At 42.4% G+C, this 26,454-nt stretch overlaps 1 protein-coding gene across 1 annotated transcript in view; it reads left to right on the top strand.

The window, feature by feature from the left end:
- ERBB3 (erb-b2 receptor tyrosine kinase 3) overlaps window positions 1-26,454 on the top strand; it is a 111,690-nt gene that overhangs the window by 33,891 nt on the left and 51,345 nt on the right. The window contains exons 2-3 of the mRNA XM_032212288.1: window positions 18,452-18,607; window positions 21,087-21,273. Of these exons, the coding sequence (XP_032068179.1) occupies window positions 18,527-18,607; window positions 21,087-21,273 (268 nt within the window). The 5' untranslated portion in view covers window positions 18,452-18,526. The remainder of the gene's footprint in view (window positions 1-18,451; window positions 18,608-21,086; window positions 21,274-26,454) is intronic.

The following is a 26,454-nucleotide window of genomic DNA, read 5'->3' on the forward strand; positions in this document are numbered from 1 at the left end:
GCCTTGGCAGAACCAAAATAAAAAGTCCTAAAGATGACACCCAATATTTGGCCGGGAGGGAGGCTGAGAATTGTTTTTAGGTTAGAAATGGAAGAAATGCAGGAGAGTTTTCAGAATATGCCCTGCATTTCATTCAGTCCTCAGATCTTCCATTGGAAGCATAACGTAGAAAGAAAGAAAGCTCAGCCAGAAATCTGCCTGAAATACCCAAGCCAGACTTTTTATACAAGACTTAAATTTACTCTAATAATTTGTAGATTTCAGTAGCCCCATTTGGTTGGGTATTCCCTGTTGTTTTTTGATTGATGGGAACAGGGTTGAAAGGATACAACTTTAATGCTTTTTGGGTAGCTCTGATCTCAGAGATCTCCTGGAATAAAGATGGGATACAGATATAAATCACAGCGGGGTAGGAATCGGGGGTTTTCAGATGTAGAATGGAGAATCCAGAATCTCTGCTATCTTTTGTACTGTGGCCACAAATGTCAAAGAATGCAACTACATTTCTCCCACTTCCAGTAGATTTTTTTTAAAATAATGGTTTTCCAGTTCCTATTAATGAAGAGAATTCTTCATTCACTCCCGATTCACTCTGTATTTGTCCCTGTTCAGATGAACAGTGAACAGCTGAATGCATAAGGAAGTGTGTATTTGTAATATGCAACATCCAAAGTAAGGCACGCGTCTTTCAGCAAATGAACATGCAAAGAGGAAGAATTAATTGAAACAATAGAAGCTGAACAGGTGATATTTTTAGAACCTGCTAGAACATCTTTCGGGAAATCTACTTGTTTTATTGCTGGTTTGCAGAAGATGAAAGGATGAAAGAGATTGATCTAATTGGGAAAAAAGTAGAAAGAATGATTGATCCCACAGCAAGATGAAGTTACTAACTTCCTTGCATTGCAGGTAATGAGGAAATGTGTTAATTATTGGACCTGAATAATGTATGGAGCCCTCAATCTGAGAGGCTTCTTTGAGTCATTTACTGGGGAAACAGGGAGTGAACTGTTAGGTGAATTTGGCTTGATGCTATAGCAATTTGTTGATTGAGATTTCTTGTCCAGATTTGCACTTCCTATACTTCAAGTTTCAACTCTTACCCACATTCTGTGATTTCATCTAAAGTGGTGAAGGTTGATCACTTTAAAATAATAGATGACTTCATTCTGAATAGCCTTGCCTGAAATATAAGTTCACTTCTCAAAGAATCATAGCTGGAAAAAAGTTATTGAGGCCAATCTCTGCCTTGTTCAAGCCTATGATTGAAGCTGTTAGGATAATTGAGAGTCCACTACTTCTCTGGATGAGTGCTCTTACTGCTAGGAATGTAGTGTTGGGATCTATTTTTCTTTCTAACGGTTAAATAGTTGGTATCCTGCACTCTGAACGAGACCAAACGGGCCTTGATCCTCTAGATGACACCCTTTTAGGATTATAGGAAGTGCCATCTCCTCTTCCTAAGGCCTTCCCAGTTCTATTCTCTTTTCTTAGTTTCTTACCCTTTGATCATCCTTTTTGAACACACTGTTTTAGTTCCCTGGCCCACCTTAAAATCTTGCAATTTGTTAAAAATTATAATCACAATGGTTTAAAAAGTGAACACAAATTTAAAAAAAGAAAAGAAAAAACAATGCACAGAAAATACAATGGGGAAAAAACCAGAAAGAAAAAAATATATAATAAAAATATATAAAGAAATTACTTTCCCTTCATCACAAGTATATATTTTAGTCATCTAAAATATATACAAAAAAACTAAATTTAGTAATTTAATTATCGGCTTCTCTTAAAATACAGCAAATGATCTCTTCTTCCCTATCTCATATCTTATCTGTAAATAAATCCTTAAAACCTCATTGTCTTGTGGTTTCCTCACAAGGAGTAACTGCGTGGAACATTTGTGGGTGATCTCAAGTCCTCTCCTAGTTTGGAGAAGAATTACAAAGAGCTGGTCTCCTTATCTCACTGTATTTGTCAGTCTACCATTTCTTCTTTGAAAATCTGAGTCCTCTTTAAAATGTGATGTCCAAAGCTGGACATAGAAGTTGAGATGATGTCTCATCAATGCAAAATAATCTATACTTCTACTGATGTGATTGTATTTGAATCTAAAATTGAATCTAAAATTATATTTCCCTTTCTTATAACCATATCATATTTTTGACTGTTATAGGTAATTCTCGATTTATGATTGGTCACTTAACAACCATGCAAAGTTATGAAAGATCTTTTGAGGGGTACTTATAACCTGGTCCTCATAGCCATCCCCCCCAAGTCACATGACCGCTTTTCGGGTGTTCAGCAACCAAACTGCATTTACAGCCATATGCAGCTCCTATGGCACCTGAAAATGTATGTTATGATATTTTGCCAAAAACCAACATTTACTTCTGGTGAACCATAGCAAGCAATTGGTTCACTTAATGACATGTCGTTCACTTAACAAATATGGATTCACTTAACAACCACAGTAAAAAAAAGCTCCATTATGCTCCTGAGTTGAGGACTACCTATATTCAATTTATAATGAACCCCTATCCCAAGTTCCTCTAATGTCTTCTCCCATTTCTACATCTGTCATTTGATTTCCATTTATAAGTTAATTTGTCCCTCTTAATTTTTTGAAAAAGTCTTACCTATACAGGTGGTTTTAAATTTTTTAAAGTATCCTATTCAGTTTTGTGTCACATGCAAAGTTAATAGAGTCTTTCTATGTCCTCATCCAAGTCATAAGGATAAATATTGAATAATTCCGAATCCAAGATTGGACCTTGTGATACCATCACCTATTCTAGTTTGATTAAATGCCACTGACAAGAATTTTTGAAGGGTGATTTTTGAGCCAGTTGTGGATCCATCAACCAATCATTAATCTAATAAAATGTTATGAAATCCTAAGCATTTCAATCATGTAATACAGAAATTAAGACCTGAATCAAGCTGAACCTATGTCTTCATGGATGTGTTCATGTAGTTTTCAGGGCAACATTATAGAGTTTACTTGCCACTGCTTTTTTTTAGGCTAGCCTTTTAGTTCAGTGACCCTTTATGACCTCCCATCCAAACAATAGTTTGATTCAGTGTTGCTCAGCTTTCTAAGATCATTCAAGGTGATACTGCTATCACCTTGATCAGAATATGAGGCAAGGTTAGTTTGGCAAATCTTGTCCTTGACATATCCTTACTGAACTGTGGCAATCAGTGTAGGTACAGATTGATTTATTTACAGAATTATCTGCTCTAAAATCTTTCCAGTACTTATGATATGCTGATCCCTGGATTATTCTTCTCTCCTGTTTGAAGGTAGGAATATTTGCCTTCCTCCATTTATTTGTCGCTTCACTCATTCTCCAGGATGTTTCTCCAGAAATGTTCAGCCAAACTACAAACAGCAAGCTTCTTCAGTACCCTAGATTGCAATTCCTCTGGTCCTGGAGATTAAGGTCATTCAAAGAAAGTAGATGTTGCCTGATAATGCTTCTGTCAATCTCAAATTTCAGTACTTGTCCTTCTTTTCACAATGGTCTAGTAAAACATACATACACCTTCTCTTTAAAGAAGATATGGACAAATAGAATACAGAATAATGAAGAGGACCTTGGAGGTCTTCTACTCCAAGTGCTTGGCCAATCTCTTTAAAAACCTTCAGTGATGAAGCATGCCCAACTTCTGAAGACAATCCCTTCCACTGGTTAATTGTTCTCACTGACAGAAAATGTCTCCTTAATTCTAGGAGGGAATCAGATAGGATATTTTGTTTATGATTTATAGTTTATGATTTGGATTTTGCTATTTTATGCAGTAGCCGATGTACTTATTTTCTTTAAAGATCATTTTTACTAATTCAAGCTGAACTTTCCTCACACAGTTCTGAGCTACTAGATTTCATCTCCAATCCTAGACAATACAGGTGAAAGCCTTTCTGGTCAAGCAATTCATAGTGGGTGTGGCCTAGTCAGCTTCCTGCACCACGGTTGGGGGGGGTGCGTTTTTGCTCTCCCCGGGCTCCAAAGGCTTTCCTCGAGCCTCTGGGGGGGTGAAAATGTCCTCCCCAGGCTCCAGAGGCCCTCTGGAAGTCAAAAACAGGCCCATTTCCAGCCTTCCCATTTTTTGCCCTCCCCAAGCCTCTGTGCGTGCCCTGCACTTACCTGCATCCAAAATGGGCTGCATGGGGACTCCTGGGAGGGGATGGGTGGGCAGGGCCAGCCAGGAATGAGATTTGGGGGTTCCCCAAACTGCACCGAATCTTAGCTAGAGGTTCTCCCAAACCTCTGCGAATCCCCAGCAGCCTACCCCTGAATTCATCCTTCAGCCAAACACTTTTCTACCACTTATTATAAAGTACAACCCATCCGATACCAGCGGTCCACTATGACTCTCCAGTCATTAGTTTGTAATGGATGACGACACCACCCAGGTTCTTGAGCTTCCACCCTAGATCTTCAGAGAACATGGCAACATCTTTGCAGCTGTTTCTTGAAGTATCATTTGTCCTCACATGGATTAGTAGGAAGGGATAATGGAGATTATTCTGTCATTTTTCCTGAGCCCTGCTCCAGGAAGACAGCACATTTCACAATCTGATGGGGTCCACTTGGAAAACATTTGTTTCAACTTACTATAGTTAAAAAAATTATCAACTGTTAGGACTGTTGGTTCTCTTATTGCAAGGAACAATGGTATTCAATCTACTCTTGAAGAAGTCCCCTTCCTGTCTCCTGTTTCACAATGTCTCTTTTTCCTCCTCTGAAAACTCAGAACCGTTTCCTCCCCCCGGCAACCAAATGTCAAGGTGGATGGGAAATGTCACAAAGGATCTATGGAACTAGTGGGTTACAAATAATTTCTTTTCCTCTCCTTTTCTTGTTAAAGGTGTGTAGAGTTCATCATCTCTTTGTAATAATTGAAGTAAACCCATTTTCCCTAGATCTGAAAAATGGAACTACAGACTGGAGCAGTGAGAAAGTAAAGTTTAAACACTGATGGTTAAACCATTTTGTTTTTACACAACTTCTGCCCATGTACAATGTACATGATTTGACACACCCACTCAAGTAGTGAGGTTTATAATTATATTGTCAAAATATAAGTGGATTGTGACCTGCCAAATGAATCAAAGTTGATTTAGTTATATAAAATTGCTTTAGTTGGTTTCAGATGGTTCTCCAATGTTCAGATAATAGCTGAGGATGTGTGGATCATAGCTGACTTCCCTCTTAATACACATATTCAATCATATATGAACTGAGCCTTTAAAAAAAAGCATGCAGAATACATGTAAGTGAGAGTGGCTATCTTTTTTCAGAGCTCCCCATTGACTTTACGTATGCCAAAAAAACAACACATCAGCCATGCTTTTGTGTGTGTGATTCCTTTGTTGAGCCATGTAGTTGATGGTGACTCACAAGGTTTCAATAAACAGCTTTTTTGACATTATTTTTTTAAAACATTGAAATGGTTGGGTCCTCTGACTTCTACAGGTGAATCTTGCAGAATTAGAATTAGAATCAATTTGGTTTAGTGGTTATGGTACTGGCTTAGAAACCAGGAGACTGTGAGTTCTAGTTCCACTTTAGGCATGAAAATTGACTGGGTGACTTTGGCCCAGTCACTCTCTCTCAGCCGACTCACCTCACAGGGTTGTTGTGGGGAAAGCAGAAGGAGGAGAAGTATTAGGTATGTTTGCTGCCTTGAGTTATTTATAAAAATAATAAAAGTGGGATATAAATAAAACATAAATTGGGGGGGGGGGGGCGCAATGGCTCATTGGTTAAAGATGCTGAGCTTGTGCTTATCACCTGGAAAATTTATAGCCTGAGTTTGAGACCCAAGCACCATGTGATGGGGTGAGCTCCCATCTGTGCCCCAGCTCCTGCCCACATAGCAGTTCGAAAACACGCAAATGTGAGTAGAGGAATAGGTACCATTATGGTGGAAGGTAACAGCATTCCGTGCAACTCTCTGTATATAGTTATACTAGTCATTTGACTGTGGAAATGTTTTCAGACAATACTGGCTCCCTTGATTAAGAAATGGAGATGAGCACTGCCCCACAGAGTCGGACATGACTGGACAGGGGAAACCTTTACCTTTATAAATAAAATAAATACAAAATAAAATCCTACATTTCCGTGTAAACTTGGCAGTGGCTCTCTGGAGTTCAGCCCTGAACCCTCCAATTCCCAGAGAAAATCAGGGCCAAATAGAATAGAATAGAATAGAATAGAATAGAATAGGAGAGTTGGAAGGGACTTTGTAGGTCTTCTCTCCAACCCCCTGCCTAGGCAGGACAATGGATAACCATTGTCACTTCAGACAATGGTTATCCAACATCTTCTTAAAAACTTCCAGTGTTGGAGCATTCATAACTTCTGGAGGCAAATTGTTCCACTGATTAATTGTTCTAACTGTCAGGAAATTTCTCCTCAGTTTTAAGTTGCTTCTCTTCTTGATTAGTTTCCACCTATTGCTTCTTGTCCTACCCTCAGGTGCTTTGGAGAATAGTTTGACTCCCTCTTCTTTGTGGCAACCCCTGAGATATTGAAACACTGCTATCATGTCTCCCCTGGCCCCTCTTTTCATAAGACTAGACATACCCAGTTCCTGCAACCGTTCTTCATATGTTTTAGCCTCCAGTCCCCTAATCATCTTTGTTGCTCTTCCCTGCACTCTTTCTAGAGTCTCCACATCTTTTTTACATTGTGACGACCAAAATTGAATAACTGAAGAAGCAAAGCATATAGACCCATTTCACAATGTGGATGACCTAACCAGTATTACCAGTGCAGAATTGGAAAGAGCACTTCATAGATCTGATGACAGGCTCTGATAGGGCATTTTAGTGAGAGTCTCTGGTTTCTATGGCTTCATTTACAGGAAGTTACTGTTTTCCAACAAGTTGCTGTTTCCAGCAGTGGATTGTATACGTATTAGGAGAGCAATGATTTCCACCTACCAGAGCCAACTCAGGTATCTTTGCTTTGATAGGACAGAGACCCTGAAATTATGGAGAAGTCATTGGTGGCAGGCAGAGGAGAACTCAGTTATTATCTCAGCCTGGGCAGAGACAAAACTGCTCTTTCCCCCGCTCTCCGCTGCTCAGCTCTGAGTCACGTCTGGGACTTGAATAGCGGCCCTGCAAAAGGACTTGTCACTATGACAGGGGGACAAAACGCAGTAGGTCTGGCTCCTAGCCCTCGTCGGCTTCCAAACCACTACTTGTCACTTCCTCCCCGCCCCCTCCAACTCATGCTCAGCATAGACTTTAAAAGAAAGAAAAAAAACCTGGGCCATCCTTGATTCTTTCTTTGTAATCCGTGTCTACACCACTGAGGCTTGCCACCCAGGGAAAAATATCAGGCGTTTTGGCCTTAAACGCTTAGAGTTGTTCAGAATGGAGAGTCCGAATGGGGATCCCAGTCTCCAAGGCTGAAGACGGAAAAAGGGGGGGGGTGGCAGATGATTGAGAGGTAGTAAACATTTCTTCCCTCTTTTCCTTCCACCCCTCTTTTTTGTACCCCCCTCCTTTGTACTGTTATCTCTTCAGGAAGTGCCTCCATACGTCTGGCTGTGGCTTCCCTCCCAGGCTGGAGCCACTGTCTGGATTAGAGAGAAGGGGCTGTGTGTGCAAAGTTGCCAGTGCTCGCTGATTCTCTGCCTATTTTGCCCACTGAGAGAGGAGGCTGCCAGGAGAATGGACTAGGACGGATGTGTCACTCATGTCTGGGAGTAAGAAATGAACTCTCAAAGGCCCATATACAACACAGCATCTTCCTCCATAGTGCCAAGAGCATTCAACCTCGATTTACAAAGAAAGTGTGTTTTTGTGTGTGTGTGTGTGTGTGTGTGTGTGTGTGTGTTAACAAAGCATAGGCAATCCTTGACTTACGACCACAGTTGAGCCCAAAATTTCTGCCGTGAAGCAAGACAGTTAAGTGAGTTTTGCTACAGTTATTAAGTCAATCACTGCAATTGTTAAGTTAGCAATACGGTTGTTAAGTGAATCTGGCTTCCTCATTGACTTTGCTTGTCATAAGGTCATAAAAGATGCATCTACCAGTCTTTCTTTTGCATAATGGACAGGTGCCCGTTTTCAATTCTGAAATGCCAGGACGAGGATAAGGAACCTATAGCCCATCAGACAATGGCTCTCAGCGTCCCTCACCCTTGGCCATGAAGCTTGGGTGTTTGTGTGTTGTAGTTCAGGAACATCAAGTGGCCATGGCTACCCACTCCTGCCCTAGAGCAGAGGTGCCCATTCCTTGTTAACCCTGCACTGTAACTTAAATTGATTCCTTCATGAGATTATCAGTCATGTTAACCTTCTGCAATGGAGGGACTCTCGAACCAATTGTATATGATTTCTTGGATTGGTCAGATGATATTAAAATCCAAGTAATGCCTGTTTGTGCAGGTCCTCAAAAAGTTACAAACACACCCACCAGCATGCTAATTGGGTGGCTGTTGTGCAGCTGCCTGATAGCCCTGTGGGTTCATTGTGTTGCAATGTGGAAGAATACAAAACAGAAAGGAGGAATGGGAGCAAAACCCAAGCCAGTGCCTCTGCAGAGGTGGGGGGAGAGGGTGGAGTATAGGGTCTTTTCGGAGCAGATCCACTTCTATTTCTTCTCATAGCCTTGGGGTAAGATCTTTTATGTCCTTGCTAGGGTGGAGTTCTTAGCCAGGCCTCCAGTTCCGTCCACCTTCCCATGGATAATCAACCCGTTGTTGTCCAGCCAGGACATTGCCTAAAGCAGCCTCTTCAGAACAGAGCAGCTCCATCCAAGGACAATGCAGCCCCTGTGACTAGACTTCCCGCCCTTTTCAGATCTGGCAGGGGTTTCTGTCTCCACACCCAAGAGGCCTAATTCTTCTGTGAACGCTTGGACTCTCTGGATGATTCATGGGGTGAAAAAGATTTGATTTACGAGAGCGGACAGAGCTGATTTTAAGTGATTGAATGGACTTCTAATTTGCCTCTCCAGTCAAATTCATCAAGCGGGATCAGTCCTCCAACTTGACTGAAGATGCATCAGAGAAGCAGTTAACCATTAAACAAGGAGGTGTGATCTTCTAGATGTTGCTGAACTACAAAGTCAGGGTAGTGCAAGGGTTAAAGCGCCAGGCTGGCACCAGGAACCCCTGGCCATTCAAGCTCACCACTTTGGGGCAGTTATTCTCTCTTAGCCAAGTTGTCCTGCAGAGGAAAATTGGAAATGCGTTGAGCTCCTTATCACAACAATAACAATAGGATATGCCAGCATCCTTTCTGACTCTCCTGTCTGGGGCCACCAAGAGTTGAGGTGTAGCAACATCTGGAGGCCCATTGCTTCCCCCCCCCCTTGCTCAAGAATTCTGTGTTGTCATTTCTAGCCACAACTGTATCTCTTTGTCCTCATCCCCATGGTTGAGAAAGTTATGATACGTGTTTGGAAAGCCAAATCCTGTTGTGTTCTGGGTACCAACCAACCCTCTGAATGTCACACACTCTAAACTCCTGATTGGCTGAGACGGTTGGTTGAACCGGTTGGTTAGTGGGTTGTGCCACACTTGGCAAAAGAAGCTGCCCAGCCAGTTTGGTGGTGTGTCAGTTTGGAGGTGATAGGAGGAGAAAGCTTGTGGGCTTAGCAATGTTTGCATTTAACTCCCTTAAACTTCATAGTTATTAAACAACTGTACACACCCAAGTTAGGGCCTTCAATAGGACAAAATATAGTCACAGTTCTATAGTAGCATTCCCGCCTAAAAGCTTTATTAATTTCCAGAGATTCCTTTTTTATGAATTACTATCTTGATTATGTGGAAATAAACCCACTGAACTTAATAGGGCTTTCTTCTGAGTGTAAACAAAGTTCTCCATTTCTTAGTTGAAGAACAAGAAACAAGCAAGATAGGTCTGGCTATACATTTATCTCTTACACTTTATTTTCTAAGTGTTGAAGAATACAGCTTTTATTGTTCAGTGACAAGGGTAAAATATTCTTACTAGGTCTATTACTGAAATTGCTTCTTTATGCACCTACAAACTACTATTTATTTACTGTATTTTTTTGGGGGTAGCTTATTTATTAGTTACATTTGTTTGCTGGTCATATTGCTCCCAGGACTAATATCAGAGGTCAACCACTGAAGCGACTGGAAGATTTAGACAAAACAAAAGAACACTTTTTTACACAATGAACATGTGAAGTTTGTTTCCATAAGAAATAAGAACTTGGATGGCTTTAAAGGAGATCCTTATAAATCACAGAGGACAATTGTTTAAAGAGCCATAAGTTTTGAAATGTCAGTCTTCAAGAGAGCTCCATGTGCATTATAGGGCCTAAAGACATCAACAGTATTTTGCAAAAGCTAATACATCCCTGCAAACATTCCATATAATGAAAAAAAAAATAACATGGGGGGAAAGGGAAGGTCATTTTTGATGGCAGAGTGAAAAATTTGAAAAAAGAAACATCGTTTCAGCTGCATGTTCTAGTCATAATTTGGGGGGAAAGAATCAGTGGTGGGTTGCTGCCGGTTCGGACTGGTACAGCCGTACTGGTAGTGGCCTGGAGCAGCTGTAAGCGTACCAGTGCAGTGGCTCGTTTGGCTCACCCACCCGCCCGTCCTCTATAGCTGTATTTATGCCAAAAGGTACACACTGTGCACGTGCGCACAGTGGGCGGCACCTGCGCGAGCTAAGAGCCGAGGTGGCGCAGTAGTTAAATGCAGCACTGCAGGCTATTTCAGCTGACTGCAGTTCAGCAGTTTGGCTGTTCAAATCCCACCAGGCTCAAGGTTGACTCAGCCTTCCATCCTTCCGAGGTGGGTAAAATGAGGACCCAGATTGTTGTTGGGGGCAATATGCTGACTCTGTAAACCGCTTAGAGAGGGCTGAAAGCCCTATGAAGCGGTATATAAGCCTAACTATTGCTATTGCTATTGCCCCAACAAACAGCTGGGTGTCACAGGGGCGGTGGATTGCACATCCGTGCGCAGCGCACGTCAGGCACGTGCACATCAGGCGCATGCACAAACAGACCGTGATCAGCGTACCGGTAGCAACGGTAAGAGGAACCCACCACTGGAAAGAATGCAGGGGCCTGTTGTAGAATTCAGTGCTCTTTGCTAGTTCTCCTTCCTGAGAGCGGAAACAAATAATTTTGGTGGCGTCTGTAGACACGAGAGGCTGCAAATTGGATGTTTGTTTGGAAAAGCTGGATGTTCAGGTTCTTCTTGTGGCTTCATATCCATCATATTATTCACTGACTATAGTTTCAATTATGGGATGACTGTTTTTCACTCATCTTAATGTCCCAACCCAATACCTACTCTTCTGAATATTGCATAGTCCCTCCCCTTAAATGCCTTCCTGATGTAACTATTTTTCAAATTGATTGCTAAGGTACAGGAGGTCTGTGGGTCTGTTTTGGGATGGGGCTGCCAGAAGTGCTTGTCAAAAGCTGGTAGGGAAAGTTGCAGATAAACCAGTTGCCAAGTGCCCCCCTAATCATGATCACATGACTCTGGGGATGTTGTGACAGTTTCAACTATAAGAACTGATCATACACCTGCTTGTTCAGCCCCATCATAACTTCACATGTTTGCTGAATGATGGTCACTAAACGAGGATGACCTGTATGCTTTATCACCATATGTAACTGGGCCAGTAGTTCTGGAACAGAGAAATTATGACAGCCTTAGCAGGACATATTTTTTCTGGAAACATATCGTAGTTCTGGAGAAGATAGAAGTAGACCATTTTCTTTCTTCTTGGCAGGAAATCCAGCTGATTATGTGCCATCAAGTTGTTTTTGACTCTTAGCTATCACATAAATAGATTTTCTCTATGATGATCTGTCCCTAATCTGGCTCATCAGATCTCCTAATGGTATACTCATTGTTGTGTACTAAAGTTTCCTCTCTGGTCCGTTTGGCTAGGGGGACGTGTCCTTGTTACTGATTGGTTACCTGTTTGACAGCTGGGGTATATAAAGAGCTGTCAAACAGGGCTCAGATGATGCCAGTTAGCTAATACGCGCGAAATGTGAAGTGCCGCGTTAGGCAACCTGCTAGAAATAAACTGTTAGCTGACTTGAAGTCCTGGCTCGCCTCCGTTTGTCCGACCGCGTTCTCCCAGCTAGAACACTCATCACCACTGTAACTGAGTCCATCCACTTTGTTGTTGGTTGTTCTCTTCTCCTACCACATTCCCCAGCATTAAAGCTTTTTCCAGAGAGCTGAAATACAGTAGGATAATTTGACCCTGGTGGTTTGTGCCTCAAAATGAGAACTCTGGGTTGATTTGTTCAATGATGCATTGATTTGTTGTTTTGGCTGTCTAGGTCGGTGATGGCAAACCTATGACACACGTGTCACCTGTGGCACATGGAGCCATATTTGCCAGCATGTGAGCTGTTAGCTCTGGTGTGCACACACATGTTGGCCAGCTGATTTTTGGCCTTCAAGAAGGCTGGGGGAGGCTTTTTTCGCCCTCCCCAGGCTTCAGGAAAGCCTCCGGAGCCTTGGGAGGACAAAAAACGGGCCCAATGGGCCAACTGGAAATTCAGAAACTATCTGTTTCCAGTTTCCAAAGGGCCTCTGGGAGGCTGGGGGAGGCCGTTTTCACCCTCCCGAGGCTTTAGGAAAGCCTCCAGAGCCCGGGGAAGGCGAAAACTCCCCCACCCCGGCGTAGAGGGGGGAGCCCGTGCGCATGCGTGGTGGGGTTGCACGTGTGCATGCGTAGGTAGGTGGGTGCATTCCATTGTGGGTGTGAGCACGCGTGTGTGCGCAATAACACGCAGATGGGCAATTTTAGCACACCTTTACAAAAAGTTTTGCCATTATTGATCTAGGTTATACTCTGGAGTTTTTTCTAATATCATAATTCAAAGGTATCGATACTTTTCCTATCCTGCTTCTTTAAAGTTCATCTTTTGCTTTTATAAAGTGTCACATCAAAGCATTTGAATATCTTTTCCAAGGCCTTGATGGCTGCTTTATCAAGTGCTGGTCTGCAGCATATTTCTTGACTAAGCTGTATTCATTGGAATCTTACTTCTCATTTTTTATTATAAAATTTATTAGCCACCCATCTGAGTTTTGGTCCCAAGAAGAAGTTCTGGAACTAAGCAGAAAGGTTTTCAAATTTATTTGCCATTGTGTTTGTTTGCTATGTATATCGGTTGATATGTATATCGCTTGCCTTAATGGCTATGAAAAGCTTACAAAAATCGACATCCAGGGATGCAGGAAATATATTACCACAGAAATATTCACAATGCACTATCTAGCTTGTTTGTCACTCAAATCACCCAATCTACAAATTAGAGACAAAAGCAAAACAATGGTCAGTAAAATAGGGCGTGTGCTCAGCCTGGGAATTTGTTCTAATCCAAGAATAATTCTGTTCACAGAGAAATCTATCCCCTTTCCTTCTGCCAAGTTTTCTGGATTTTAATTTGGGTAAGAGAAAAGGCTTTTGTTTTTGCCGCTACTGTGAAATCTTTGCTGACCTACCGTGAAGCTTTGTGCAGCAGGCCAAATTCGGTTGCGATTCCCATCATTTGTGTAAGGATATATTAGAAATGACAGAGGGTTGATGCAAATTCCATACTTTGGGACAATTTGCATCATGACATCATGGTACAAATGGCACAAATACATAACAAATGATGGAATTTGCATCGTTTATTTCATTGTGTAGATTTACTCTTCAACTCCTCCCCCCCTCAAAATGGGGGGAAATGTGTTCTCCCTCTCACCCCATTAGTTCATTAAAGTGAGGTGTTACTGCTGAGGATCTCTGGAGGTGTTACAATAAATGGTTGTTGTGCTTTAATCCATTCCAGCCAATTAACAAAGATGGGCTCCCCACCCTCTAGTTATTCATCCTATAGTGTATTTATATGCAGGACCTGACTCAAGAATCTATAGTGCTTGTGCATAAGAAATAGGAGGTGAGGTTTGCATTTAAAAGCTGAACAGGACATTCCCCTTGGTTATTTATTAACTCTGAATGAATGCACTCATGGAAAACAACCAGTGGGTCAAAGCTCTCTTAACCTATGATCAGTGTCTAGAATGTGGACCTGCAAATGCCAAATACTCAACGCTGTACCTCTGTTTTTAGAGCCAAATAATCCAGTCCAGAACCTTCACTGATGACTTCTCTGCTTTCTTTTAATATGCCCGTATTCAAGTTGGCCTCTCTTTCCCCTTTGCCGATAAACATGATTCAGCACAGTAAAACTCCGCCCATGTACAAATTAATCAATATTGAAACAGCTTTGTAAGTATTTAGTCATAGTACTCCACCTGTCTTCATAGACTCTTTTAATTAAAAAGGCGTATGAGTTTAAAGAATCAGGCTTTATAAATTTCAATTACTGTATAAGGGTGTCTTTGGGCCCCACAAACCTTCTGCCAGAAACATTTGGTGGGGGGGAGGATTACCAAAAAAAGGCAATATGGTAGTTGCAGCAGTGCAATTTAAGTCTGTCCCTTTATATCTGCCTGCAACATCAAAACACGTACAACCAGGGATGGGATCCTCCTGGTTTAACAACCAGTTCGATGACTGCGCAATTTGCCCAAACTGGTCCGAACCGGTAGAATCCCACCCCTGCATACAACATGGGGAGGATTGCGATCATGCTGCTGGGTCTGCCATCTTGGTTTTTCTAACCTTCCCAATAGATGCCACTATTTTCTGAGAAAAGTAAGATGGTGGAAGGCTGCGGCCTACTGCTTTATTTGAAAGTGTACCTAGCTCTTTGGAAATAAATAAAAAAGAAGTTGAGGGGATGAGGACAGCTGGGCAGGAAGTGACCAGGAGCAGTCTATTCTATTTGCCTTCTTGTGAATGGGCATTTTATGACTGAATGATCCACAGCGGCACTTATTTGGTGTGAGTGCTTCTAACAGGCTCTCAAACTTTAAGATGTGCTCTCTGACTCAAACAAACTGGAGAAATGGTGTGTGCTTATTTGTGTCCCGTATGTACCTCACCAAGTTTGGTTCGTTCAACCAATGGCGGTTGTGTCGTTGTGTGTTGTAGTGTGTTCTGCAACACAGGCTATTATATTTAGGGCAGCAGAGTTAACCCTGATACCCTTTGGAAACATTTTCATGAGATAAGCTTATAGTTTTAGGTACTTGAGTGTTGGACCATTCACCCAATGAGAAAGGAGCATCTTATCTGTTCTCTCAGGGTCAAGTGGCTGAGTTCATACATCAAGTGTTTTGTTTGGTTTCAAGTTGCTGCAGTGCACAATTCTGGCCATTATGGTTTGAAAGAGAGCCACTTTGGTCTAGTGCAGGGGTCGGCAACCGTAAACACACGAAGAGCCACAAAGGTCCTAACTGGAAGCCCCCTCCTATTTAATTCTGAAGCCAGCCAGAAGTCTGGTTCCCCCACCATAGAGTCTCCTCCTACTGCAGTGTCCTTTTGCCTCTACCTGTCCTAACCGAAAGCCCTATCAATTGTGGAGCCGACCAGCAACAGGGAGTCGCAGCAGAGGTATGAAAGAGCCACATGCAGCTCCATTGCTGCAGGTTGCTGACCCCTGGTCTAGTGGTTAAGGCATCAAGTTAGAGAGTGGGAAACCATGAGTCCAGCCTTAGCCATGAACGCCAGCTGGGAGACTTTGGATTCTCTCTCTCCACTTGTTCTGGGGAAAATACTGTAGGAGGAGGAAGGTGTGTTGGATATGTTTGCCATCTTGACATTCGTAGAAAAGAAAGAAATCAGGATATAAATAACCATAGCATATTGCTTAGTGAACCGGGCCAAATGTGGCTTCTTCAGGAATATAGGATTGATAGAAACCCTAGCTTGTGGCCTATATGAATCCCGTAGGTAGTCCTTTTTTAACTTTTTGGAAACTTACTTTTCCAATCAACTGTTCTGATCTCTGTGGTAGATGGAGGAAGAATAGCCAATTAGGTCTTGCTTGTTTATTCAATTAATATTTATATACCACTTCCTGTTACTGTAGATCACATAGTGGATTTTGTGCTTTCAAGTAACTAGAGCCAAAAAGGGATTGATCGTGATCTCACCAAGCATCTTAATTCCTTATGGTTTCAACCTTATCACACCCTTCCTCTTGCAGTGTAGTGAATCTACTTAAGCTGTGGGGAGAATGTGATTGTTTTTGTTTACCTTCAGGGAGAGGACACTGAATGTGCAAATGCTCACAATTTTCATTCATGCATGTCACTTAGGACTGGTTGACTTTGGTCAAAGCTAGGAAGTAGGACACCAGGGTGACATTTTCTAGCCCTTTCTACGCTTTTGGTAGGACCTGTTTGTCAACCAGTAAAGCAGCATTTTCCAACCTCACACCCTCTAGGTAGGTAGAGATTGTGAGTTTTAAACATTTCTAGTTAGCATTCATATCTTGAAACCTCATCGTAAAAGTGAATTATAGACCTATAATCCATATTCAAGGGATAACAATTCTTTCTTGATGTGATGGATCATCACACATTGTGTGAAACTAAAATGTTTTGGCTTTCCTAAGAAACATTGAGCTTTTTCTGATTGGCTGGGACTCCTACTCCTCAGGGTAAAATGTTTAGAAGTTAGGGAGAGGAAAGAGTTAATAATAGCTTGTAAGTGGGGAAAGGAGGAAGAGGAGGTGGAAGAGGAGGAAGAAGAACATCAGGTATAGGATAGGCAGTACCTGGCTGTACAGTAGCACCTGTGACAGGGATCTAAGTGTGCTAGTAGACCACCACTTAAGTATGGGTCAGCAGGGTGGTACAGCCTGCACAGCCAGCCAAAAAAGCCAGCACAGTCCTAGGTTGCAACATCAGATAGTATCGCTCTGTATTGTACTAGTGAGGCCACATTTGGAATACTCTGTCCAGTTCTGCGTCCAGTTGCCACGATACAAAAAGGATGCTGAGGCCCTGGAAAGAGTGCAGAGAAGAGCAACAAAGATGATAAGGGGTCAGGGGGCTAAATTGTGTGATAAACGGTGAAGGGAACTACCTACCATAGGTATGTTTAACCTATGAAAGGAAAACTTAGGGGAGACATGATACTTGATGGTACATGATACTCCCCCTTGTCATAGGGAAGAGGGCTCAATTTATTCTCATTAGCATCGAGAGTAAGACAAGAAACAATGGGTGGAAGCTCATCAAAGGGAGATCCAACCAAGGAGGGATTTTCTAACAGTAGGAACAATTAATGAGTGAACAGCTTACCTCTTGGAGTTGTGGATGCTCCATCACTAAAGATTTTGAAGAAATGATTGGACAACCATTTGTCCGAGATGGTGTAAGAACTCCTGCCTTGGGCAGGGCATTGGATTAAAGACCTCCAAGGTCCCTTCCAGCCCTATAATTCTATGAATAATGGAGAATATAAAATGTTTTTGTTTGTGTGTCATACACTTGAAATTTCTCTCTGGATATTGGCCAGCATTACTATCCTTCTGAGGAATTCACAGGTAGATGCCTATCTCTAATGTTAATAGTTCCAAAAAGGAAGAAAAAAATGAAGTTGGAAGAGGATGCCGTATAACATAGTTGTTTGGTGTTGTTCTTATTGGATTTTGTCATATCATCTTATCTTTCTTATCAGTTTAGATTAGTGGCAATCTGTTTTAGGAAAAGCCCTTTATGGATTAGGTCTCCATTTCTTACAGATTTTTGTTTTGTGTATCTCTGTTCCTTTGCCTTGGAAGCATTAGAGTCCTTGGGAAATATTTAAGGGCAATAGTTTCTCTGCTTTTCTAAGCTTTTCAAATGTATCTGAGATTGATCCAGGGTATTTTGACAGTAGATTTATTCCCAATCTTCCATTCCTTACAGCTCCTCCTACCAGTTAAAAAAGTCCAAGCAAAGTGAACAGGGACAAAATTGACCAGAGTTTGAACTGTCAATTGTCTTGAAATGGAAGCTTCCCATCAATAGAAACTATATTTTGCTCAATTACAAGCCCTAGGTCATGATGCCATTGGATAACCTAAGAACTTATTCCATCTCAAAACAGGGACACCACCTTTGTCTAATGATCCCCTTTTTAAGATTGACTGTAATGTCTACTCATCATCCCTTGTCCCTGAAGAATTTTTTCAAATAATAATGCAGGAAGAGGTAACAACAATGTCATAGCACCTTCATAAAAATATAATTCATTGTTTTTAGATGGAATCCATGACAGTGAAGATAACAGACTAACTATATGCCCATTCAGACTGATATTTTGATTAATTTGAAAGAATAGAGAAGAACTTTGATTGGACTGGAACACATTATCTGCTCCATTCCTGATATTTACTAGTGCCATGCTCTGGGGGACATGGTTGATTAAAGCAGAAAGTGATAATACATGGATTTTGGACTTTGCTTTTTATGATGCAGACTATTATGGAATAAGCACTGGACTATGTCTGGTGGGCTTCATGAATGATTTATGAATTCCATTTCTTTTCTTTCTTTCTTTTTTGTTGCAGTTTGTGCAGGCACCCAAAATGAGCTCAGTGTGACAGGAGATGCCCAGCAACGGTATCAGACACTATATAAAATGTACAATAACTGTGAGATCGTCATGGGCAACCTTGAGATAGTGCTCATTGGACAAAACCAGGATCTTTCCTTCTTGCAGGTAACTAGATGTGGTGGAAGACTTAACACATTTTCCTTTTTTTCAGCAGGTGTGAAACTAGCATAGAAAATTCTCTGTATGAAATCTTGTCTTCCTCCATCTACATTCACCAGACTGAAGTTATCTACTCCAACTTTCTGTTTCGATTAATGATTGTATGTAGACATGACAAACAATGGTCATGCTCTCACTTGCTCCTAGCAGATTTTTTTTTTTAAAGTGATAGACTACATCTCACTTTGTTATATTTTCCAATAATCTTCTAATTAATTAAATAGATTGCCAGGGAAAACCAGAAAATGCTTACATGCCCATTCCATTGTGTCTCATCATTCTTTTCCCTTCCCTAATACCTAAATCATGAGAGACTAATGATTGTGAATAATTTAAATAATTTATCCAAGGGACATGCCAAATTTATTTACCCTAAAGAGCTGAGCTTTACTCAGAAGTAAACACATTTAGGATTCATGCCTCATGTTTTGAAGTCAGTGTCAACAATTTCAGTAGATTATGACTTATTCAGCAAAGTAATATTTTTTGATAGGTAACCTCAGATATAGGAAGGAAGCCTAGTTTGATTAAAAAGAAAAAAGAGGAATTTGTTTGGTTGAGAAACACATAGAATATGTGGGTAGTAGCTGGCTAAAAATGTCTCTGTTGAGATGATTTGTTTTCATTTCGTGATTGAGGCAGTGGAGGTTTGTTCAGAGACGTGGCTACAAGGGTGACAGACATACCCATCTCTAAATGGCTATGGTAACATTAATCCAGACCAAGCTTGCCTATGGAATGTGGGCTCCATGGCATCACAAGTAGAAAAAAAAACAATTGGAGCAAAGTGATCTTAACTCTCCGTCCTTCCAATAGCACAATAATCTATCAATTATTAACCCAGTGGGTGTTTTTGAAATCGCAGAGGTTCTTTCCGTGCCCATTTGCTCTCTTACAATAATCTGAGATTTCTGAAAAAACATTTTCTAAAGCTAGTCAACTTCTGACTCCAATATTGGCACATAATTAACTAAGGAGCTCATCATGTGGTGATGATTGCCACGCAATATAGCAGCTGGCTGAAAGAGAATTGGTTATGTAAAAGGCTGATAGGCCTGTTATTCCATCATAACAATCAACTTGAAGCCCTGATTGTTCACACATTATATATATGTTGGTATGGTCAGAATTTTCTGGATTTATTTATTTTATTTCAGATGTTGTATTTTTCAGGAAGATAAAGACTTTTAAGTTTTACTCATCTCTTGGTGATTTCATGGACCCACCCATATATACAGATATATATACAGGATATGCATGTGTAAAATGCATCTCTTTACATTTCTGGGTGAAGACTGAAATGTAATCATGTTTTCTCAATCCCAAACAAAAGCAAATGCTAACTAATAAAATGAGAGAGAGGATAATGGTGGGTAAGATGTGGCAGGATTGATATAAAAAGTCTGAAAATTATTTCCTTAAATAAAGAAGTTGTAGCAAGACTTAACCAGCAATGAGAAATTCAATACTATTTTTTTATCAAAATAGAATGTAGAATATAGAGTAGGATATTCTTTATTGGCCAAGTGTGATTGGACACACAAGGAATTTGTCTCCAGTGCAGAAGCTCTCAGGGTACATACAAAGAACAAAATAATACCAGAAGATACCAACAGGAGAAGGTAATGGGAAAGATGAAAGAATATTGCAAAGAATTGGGTGTGTGCAGCAAAGGAACTATGAAAGTATGAAATGTTTAGTGTACGTTTACATGTTATAGGGAATATTTAAGTTTTTTAGATATGGATTACATCCAAATAACAGCGTGATATAAAGATATGGAGTCTACCTGAAAGCAGGGGGTGGGAACTTTTTTTGCCTACATCCCACATAATTTCTGCCAACTATACTGCTTCTCAGACACAGCTGGCTGGGTAAAATTAAAAAAATGGATGATGGTAGCTCTCCAAGATCTAGCCCTTTTTCCTGTTTGGCACATTTCAATCAGAAATCACCCCCCCTCCCCCTTCTGATTTATTGCTCCTTGGCAGTGACCTCTATTTGAAGATATGAGTCTGTTTAGCTTCACTCTACTCATTGATCCTTTCCACTAACTGTTCCTTGTTGTAGTTCATCAGAACTGCATCCAAACTTTTGTGGAGCCTGTGATGCCAATGGAACCACTATCATATCAAATCCAGCTTTTTTAGGCTGCCATCCATTGAGGAAGAACGGGGGAAAGCCAATTACAATCACATGCATTTTTCTCTTCTATTTAGTCACAGCACCCTAAGATGAGCCTGAATGATTACAAAATGACTAGCGAACACATTTGATAGTGAATATATGCAGAAAATGTTATACTTTTCCCTGGCTTGCTTGCATTTCTTACAATTCCCTGCCAGTATAGCAAATACTCTCTGAAGGGTATATTAAGTCTGTCTGAGTTATGGTGAGTTGTATGCTTTCCTTTCATCCTGCCTAGACTATCCGAGAAGTGACCGGCTATGTTTTGATCGCCATGAATGTCTTCACTTACCTGCCACTGCAGAACCTCCGCATGATACGTGGGACCCAATACTACGAAGACAAGTATGCCCTCTATGTGGTCCTCAACTATGAAAAAAACGTTACACACGCTCTACACCAGATGGGCTTCAATCAGCTCACAGGTAAGATGATGGTGGAGCTTGAACTCCAGGCAAACCAGACTATGTTCCTCTACATATGAAACAATCTCCAGGTAGTTTGAACAGCTTATAGCATTATGCAGAGTTGTTGAAAATCAGTGGTGTATATATATTCAACACAGTGGTGAGTTCCTATCAATTCGGCCCAGTTCGGCTGAACTGGTAGTGGTTTGTCGGCCTGGGTTGCTGGAACTGGCAGTGCCCCAGGCCTGGCACACACCCTGAACCGGTTCTCCAGGCAGCACAGTGAGCACTGCTGTCTTGTTTTTTGCTTCTGTGCATGCGCAGAACAATTTTAATTGCACTGCGCATGTGCACACAGCACGCACCAAACACACACGGTGTGCATAAGAGCAAACTGGCAGTAGTGCCTGCCAGAACCCACCCACGATTCAACATAAGGTAGGTAGTTGGTTTGTGGGCTTCAAGTATACAAGGCCAAACATTTGTCTAGAGTGGCACGATCAATGATAGCTAAGTGGCAGCAGGCAACAAGTAAGAGGGGTGACCTCTAGATGACAGCAAAGAGTTACAGAAAACATTAGCTCTTTGCTACTATCTAGTGGTCCTTTGGATTTGTGCAGCCCCAATTAGGCAGTTCCTAGTACTGATGCAACTTGATGGCACTGCTCCACCCATAGAGTGTCCCGAAGTAACACTGCTCGTGTTCCTGCCTAAGGGCAGCTTCTGGGCACAGAATCAGAGTCCTAGAACAAGTGTAGCCATCGGCTCCTTTAAGTAATGACTGATGTTAGGATGATATCTGAGAGGCTTATTTTGAGAGATGTTTGAGAAAGGAGCCCAGAATGAGCTACTTCCTTTCCTGATGAAAAGGATCCTCACACCAGAAAGAAGGAACATGTGAAGGGCACAGCCAAGGTGCTCTCCAATATTCTGAACACATGACACCTCTTAATAAAGTCAATGTTATGAGGAATACCTTTTACTCAATAGCAGGGTTAGCAAGAAGGAAGAAGAAAAAGATGAAGAAGAAAAGGGCTCACTGCATCGATCCGGCTTCTTTCTTCCCATGATGGTAGCCAAGAGCCGCTGTAAATAGCCTTCTAGTGTATTTGTTCGTAAAAACTTAAATTCAGGAGCCTTCTTCTGGACCTAAAGATCTAACCTAGCTGCTATCGATGAATTTGTCTAATGACCTTTTAAATAGAAAGGTAATCTGATAAGGGGAGATTGGTCTAATTCAGGGGTCGGCAACCTTAAACACTCAAAGAGCGATTTGGTATTTGGTATTTATTGAACATTTATAGGCCGCCCTTTTCCCTGAGGGGACTCAGGGCGGCTTACAACAATGAGGGAAGGGAGTGCAAGACAAAACATAAAAGAAAAACGTGAGTAAAAAAAAAATTAACCATAAAACACAACATTCACTCAACATTCGGGCGGGGTGAGAATAAATCCTATCCCCAGGCCTGACGGGATAGCCAGATCTTGAGGGCCGTGCGGAAGGCCTGGACTGTGGTGAGGGTGCGGATCTCCACGGGGAGGTTGTTCCATAGCGTCGGAGCTGCAACTGAGAAGGCTCTCCTCCGCGTAGTCACCAGTCGGCACTGACTGGCGGATGGAATTCGGAGGAGGCCTACCCTGTGCGATCTGATGGGACGCAGGGAGGTGATTGGCAGAAGGCGGTCTCTCAGATAGCCAGATCCACTACCATGGAGCGCTTTATAGGTGGTAAGTAGGACCTTGAAGTGCACCCGACGATCAACAGGTAGCCAGCGCAGCTCACGGAGGATCGGTGTTATGTGGGTGAACCGTGGTGCGCCCACGATCACTCGCGCGGCCGCATTCTGGACTAGCTGAAGTCGCCGGATGCTCTTCAAGGGCAGCCCCATGTAGAGCACATTGCAGTATTCCAGCCTAGAGATCACAAGGGCTCGAGTGACTGTTGTGAGGGCCTCCCGGTTCAGGTAGGGCCGCAACTGGCGCACCAGGCGAACCTGGGCAAATGCCCCCCTGGTCACAGCTGACAAATGATGGTCAAAACTCAGCTGTGGGTCCAGGAGGACTCCCAAGTTGCGGACCCTGTCTGAGGGGTATAAATTTTGCCCCCCCAGCCTGAGTGATGGAACATTAGCCGAATTTTTGGGAGGAAAACACAACAGCCACTCGGTCTTTTCCGGGTTGACCACCAGTTTGTTAGCTCTCATCCAGTCTTTAACAGCCTCAAGGCCCCGGTTCATCACGTCCACCGCTTCATTGAGTTGGCACGGGGCGGACAGATACAACTGTGTATCGTCCGCATATTGATGGTACTTAATCCCGTGCCTCCGAATGATCTCGCCCAGCGGTTTCATGTATATGTTGAATAGCAGGGGGGACAAGACCGAGCCCTGCGGCACCCCATAGGTTAGGGGCCTCGGGGACGATCTCTCCCCCCCCCACCAACACCGACTGCGACCTGTCCGAGAGGTAGGAGGAGAACCACTGTAAAACAGTGCCGCCCACCCCCACCTCCCGCAGTCGTCGCAGAAGGATACCATGGTCGATGGTATCGAAAGCTGCTGAGAGGTCAAGGAGAACCAGGATGGACGCATGGCCTCCATCTCTGGCTCTCCAGAGATCATCGGTCAATGCGACCAAAGTGGTTTCTGTGCTGTAACCGGGCCTGAAGCCAGACTGGAAGGGGTCAAGATAGTTAGCTTCCTCCAAGGTACGCTGAAGCTGGAAGGCCACCACCTTCTCAACAACCTTCCCCACAAAGGGGAGGTTGGAGACTGGACGGTAGTTATTAAGAATTGCTGGATCCAAAGACGGTTTCTTCAGGAGGGGCCTCACCACCGCCGCCTTAAGCGCGGTGGGGAAGTGTCCCTCCCGAAGAGAGGCGGTAACAACCGCCTGGATCCAGCCTCGTGTCACCTCTCTGCTGTTGGCAACCAGCCAGGAGGGACACGGGTCCAGTATACAGGTGGAGGCGCTCACAGCTCGCATAGCCTTGTCCACATCCCCGGAGGCAACATCCTGAAACTCAACCCAGAGATGGTCTGCCAAGTCATTCCCTTGTGTCTCGGCTGGATCTGCAAGAGTGGAGTCCAGTTCCGATCGAAACCGAGCAACTTTGTCCGCCAAGAACTGAACATACTCCTCAGCCTTACCCTGCAGGGGGTTCCCCGTCTCCCTCCTATTTAGGAGGGAGCGGGTTATCCTAAACAGGGCGGCTGGGCGGGACTCGGCGAACGCTACCACTGAGGCAATGTGTGATCTTTTGGCTGTTCTTAATGCCCGAATGTACTCCTTGGTGCAGGCTGTCAACAGTGCTCGGTTCGACTCGGACCTATCGGACCTCCACAGGTGCTCTAGGCGTCTCCTCCGGCGCTTTATCTCCCGGAGCTCCTCGGTGAACCAAGGAGGCCTCCGTGAGCCGGATTTGGACCACAGAAAAGAAAACACCGGGAGCCACAAAACCCTTCTAACTTCTAAAATGAAGATAGCACTGCATTTTTTTTTTTACCTTTATGCTATGTATAAAAAACTATAGTGTGTTGCATTTATGAAACCAATGAACTGCTACAGAGAAAACATATTTTTATTTCTGCATGCAATAAAAACATTTTGAACTCCAAAACAAAAAAAAGAGTCTAAAACCTCAATAAATTGCATGCCAGCGGATATCGCACATTGGCAGTTGTGACGCATATTTTGAGTGATAAGGAGCTGCGGGTTGCAGACCCCTGGTCTAATTATATAACTTTGAATGCTAATATTATGAGAGGAAGAAAAAAAGAGGGTTTCCTTTACACCAGGGCTGTCAAACCTGCGGCCCATGGGCCGGATGCGTCATGCACTGGCCACACCCATGCCCGGTTTAGCAAAGGGGGAAAAAGATCCCGATACTTCATGTGATGCCATCATGACAATGTGAGTTTGACACCCCTGCTCTACACCTTCATTTTTTAGAATGAAAAGTATCATTTGCACAATATCCCTGGTCTTGCCAAAGGCATAGCCAGGAGCCATTTAGATAAAGGGGGTTGTTGGTTGCCAAAGAGAAGCCTACAATTTGTCAGGATTAAAATTCCTTTTCCCTCTGATACCTTGATGAAACCATCAACAGGTGATTAGTTGTTACGCTTGTGACCATAAAACATGTGTACAACGAGACACATGCAATCTTAAAAGTACACAGTGAGAAGATCTTATAGATTACATGTTATTAAGCAGATAACAGTAAGTTGACCTGTCCTGAGAAGGTGATAAAGCAGTCCAGTGGATAATGTCTATGGAGATTCTCAGTCATCCAGGTCATGGTTGTCCTAAAGGTGCTTTTTCAAAAGGCAACTGGACTTTGTTTTTCTTTGAAGATGTTTTGTTCTGAACTGAAGAAGCTTCTTGGATGAGAAGTGAAATGTCTTCAAGGAGTCCAACTCCAGTTGTCTTTTGAAAAAGCACCTTTGATAATGTTAATCATGGAACAAGAGATCCAATTTTAATTTTCTATTCAGTAATGAAGTTCAGTGATGGTTGGGAGTTTGTTTTGTTTTGAATTGAATTATTATGAGGCTCACTTGGAATTATCCCATGGACTTCTTCAGGAGGGTTGAAACTTGGAAAAGAAAGCCTAAAAACAAGTGTTTGAAGACCAGATTCTTACAACAAATGCAAATTTAAGGAACCAACTTCAAAATAGCTTCCTCCTTATTGTAATTTGTGAAGTTTATTCCAAAAGAATTCAAAAGGCTCGTAAGGCAGAGCTAGGGAACAATATCTCCCTTCTCCTCACCTTCCACTAACTTGTGCTACTTCCAGTGGTGCAATTGAAATAATTTAACAACTGATTCTGTGCTCTAATGACCAGCTGGGTAGGCAGGGCTCGGTGGTCATGTGACTGGGTGGTCATGGCCAACTAACGTCACACACACAGATGAGTGCTTCGCCTTAGCTGTTACAATGTAATAAGGGTAACCAGAGAGGCAGGTTTTGTAAGCAGGACAATAAACATTAGGCTAGAAACAACACCAGAATGTTTCCTTCCTGCCTTCCTTACAGGATTAGCCCTGTAAAGTGGAAAAAAACAAAATGAGATTTCTTCCAACAACCGGTTCTCTGAATTGCTTAGAAAGTTAAAAACCCGTTCTCTCGAATAGGTGCGAACTGACTGAATCCCACCACTGGCTCCTTCTCAGGGAAGGGCATAATAAAATCATT

This window comes from Thamnophis elegans, chromosome 2, assembly GCF_009769535.1.
Source record: "Thamnophis elegans isolate rThaEle1 chromosome 2, rThaEle1.pri, whole genome shotgun sequence".
Classification (NCBI taxonomy): Eukaryota; Metazoa; Chordata; class Lepidosauria; order Squamata; family Colubridae; genus Thamnophis; species Thamnophis elegans.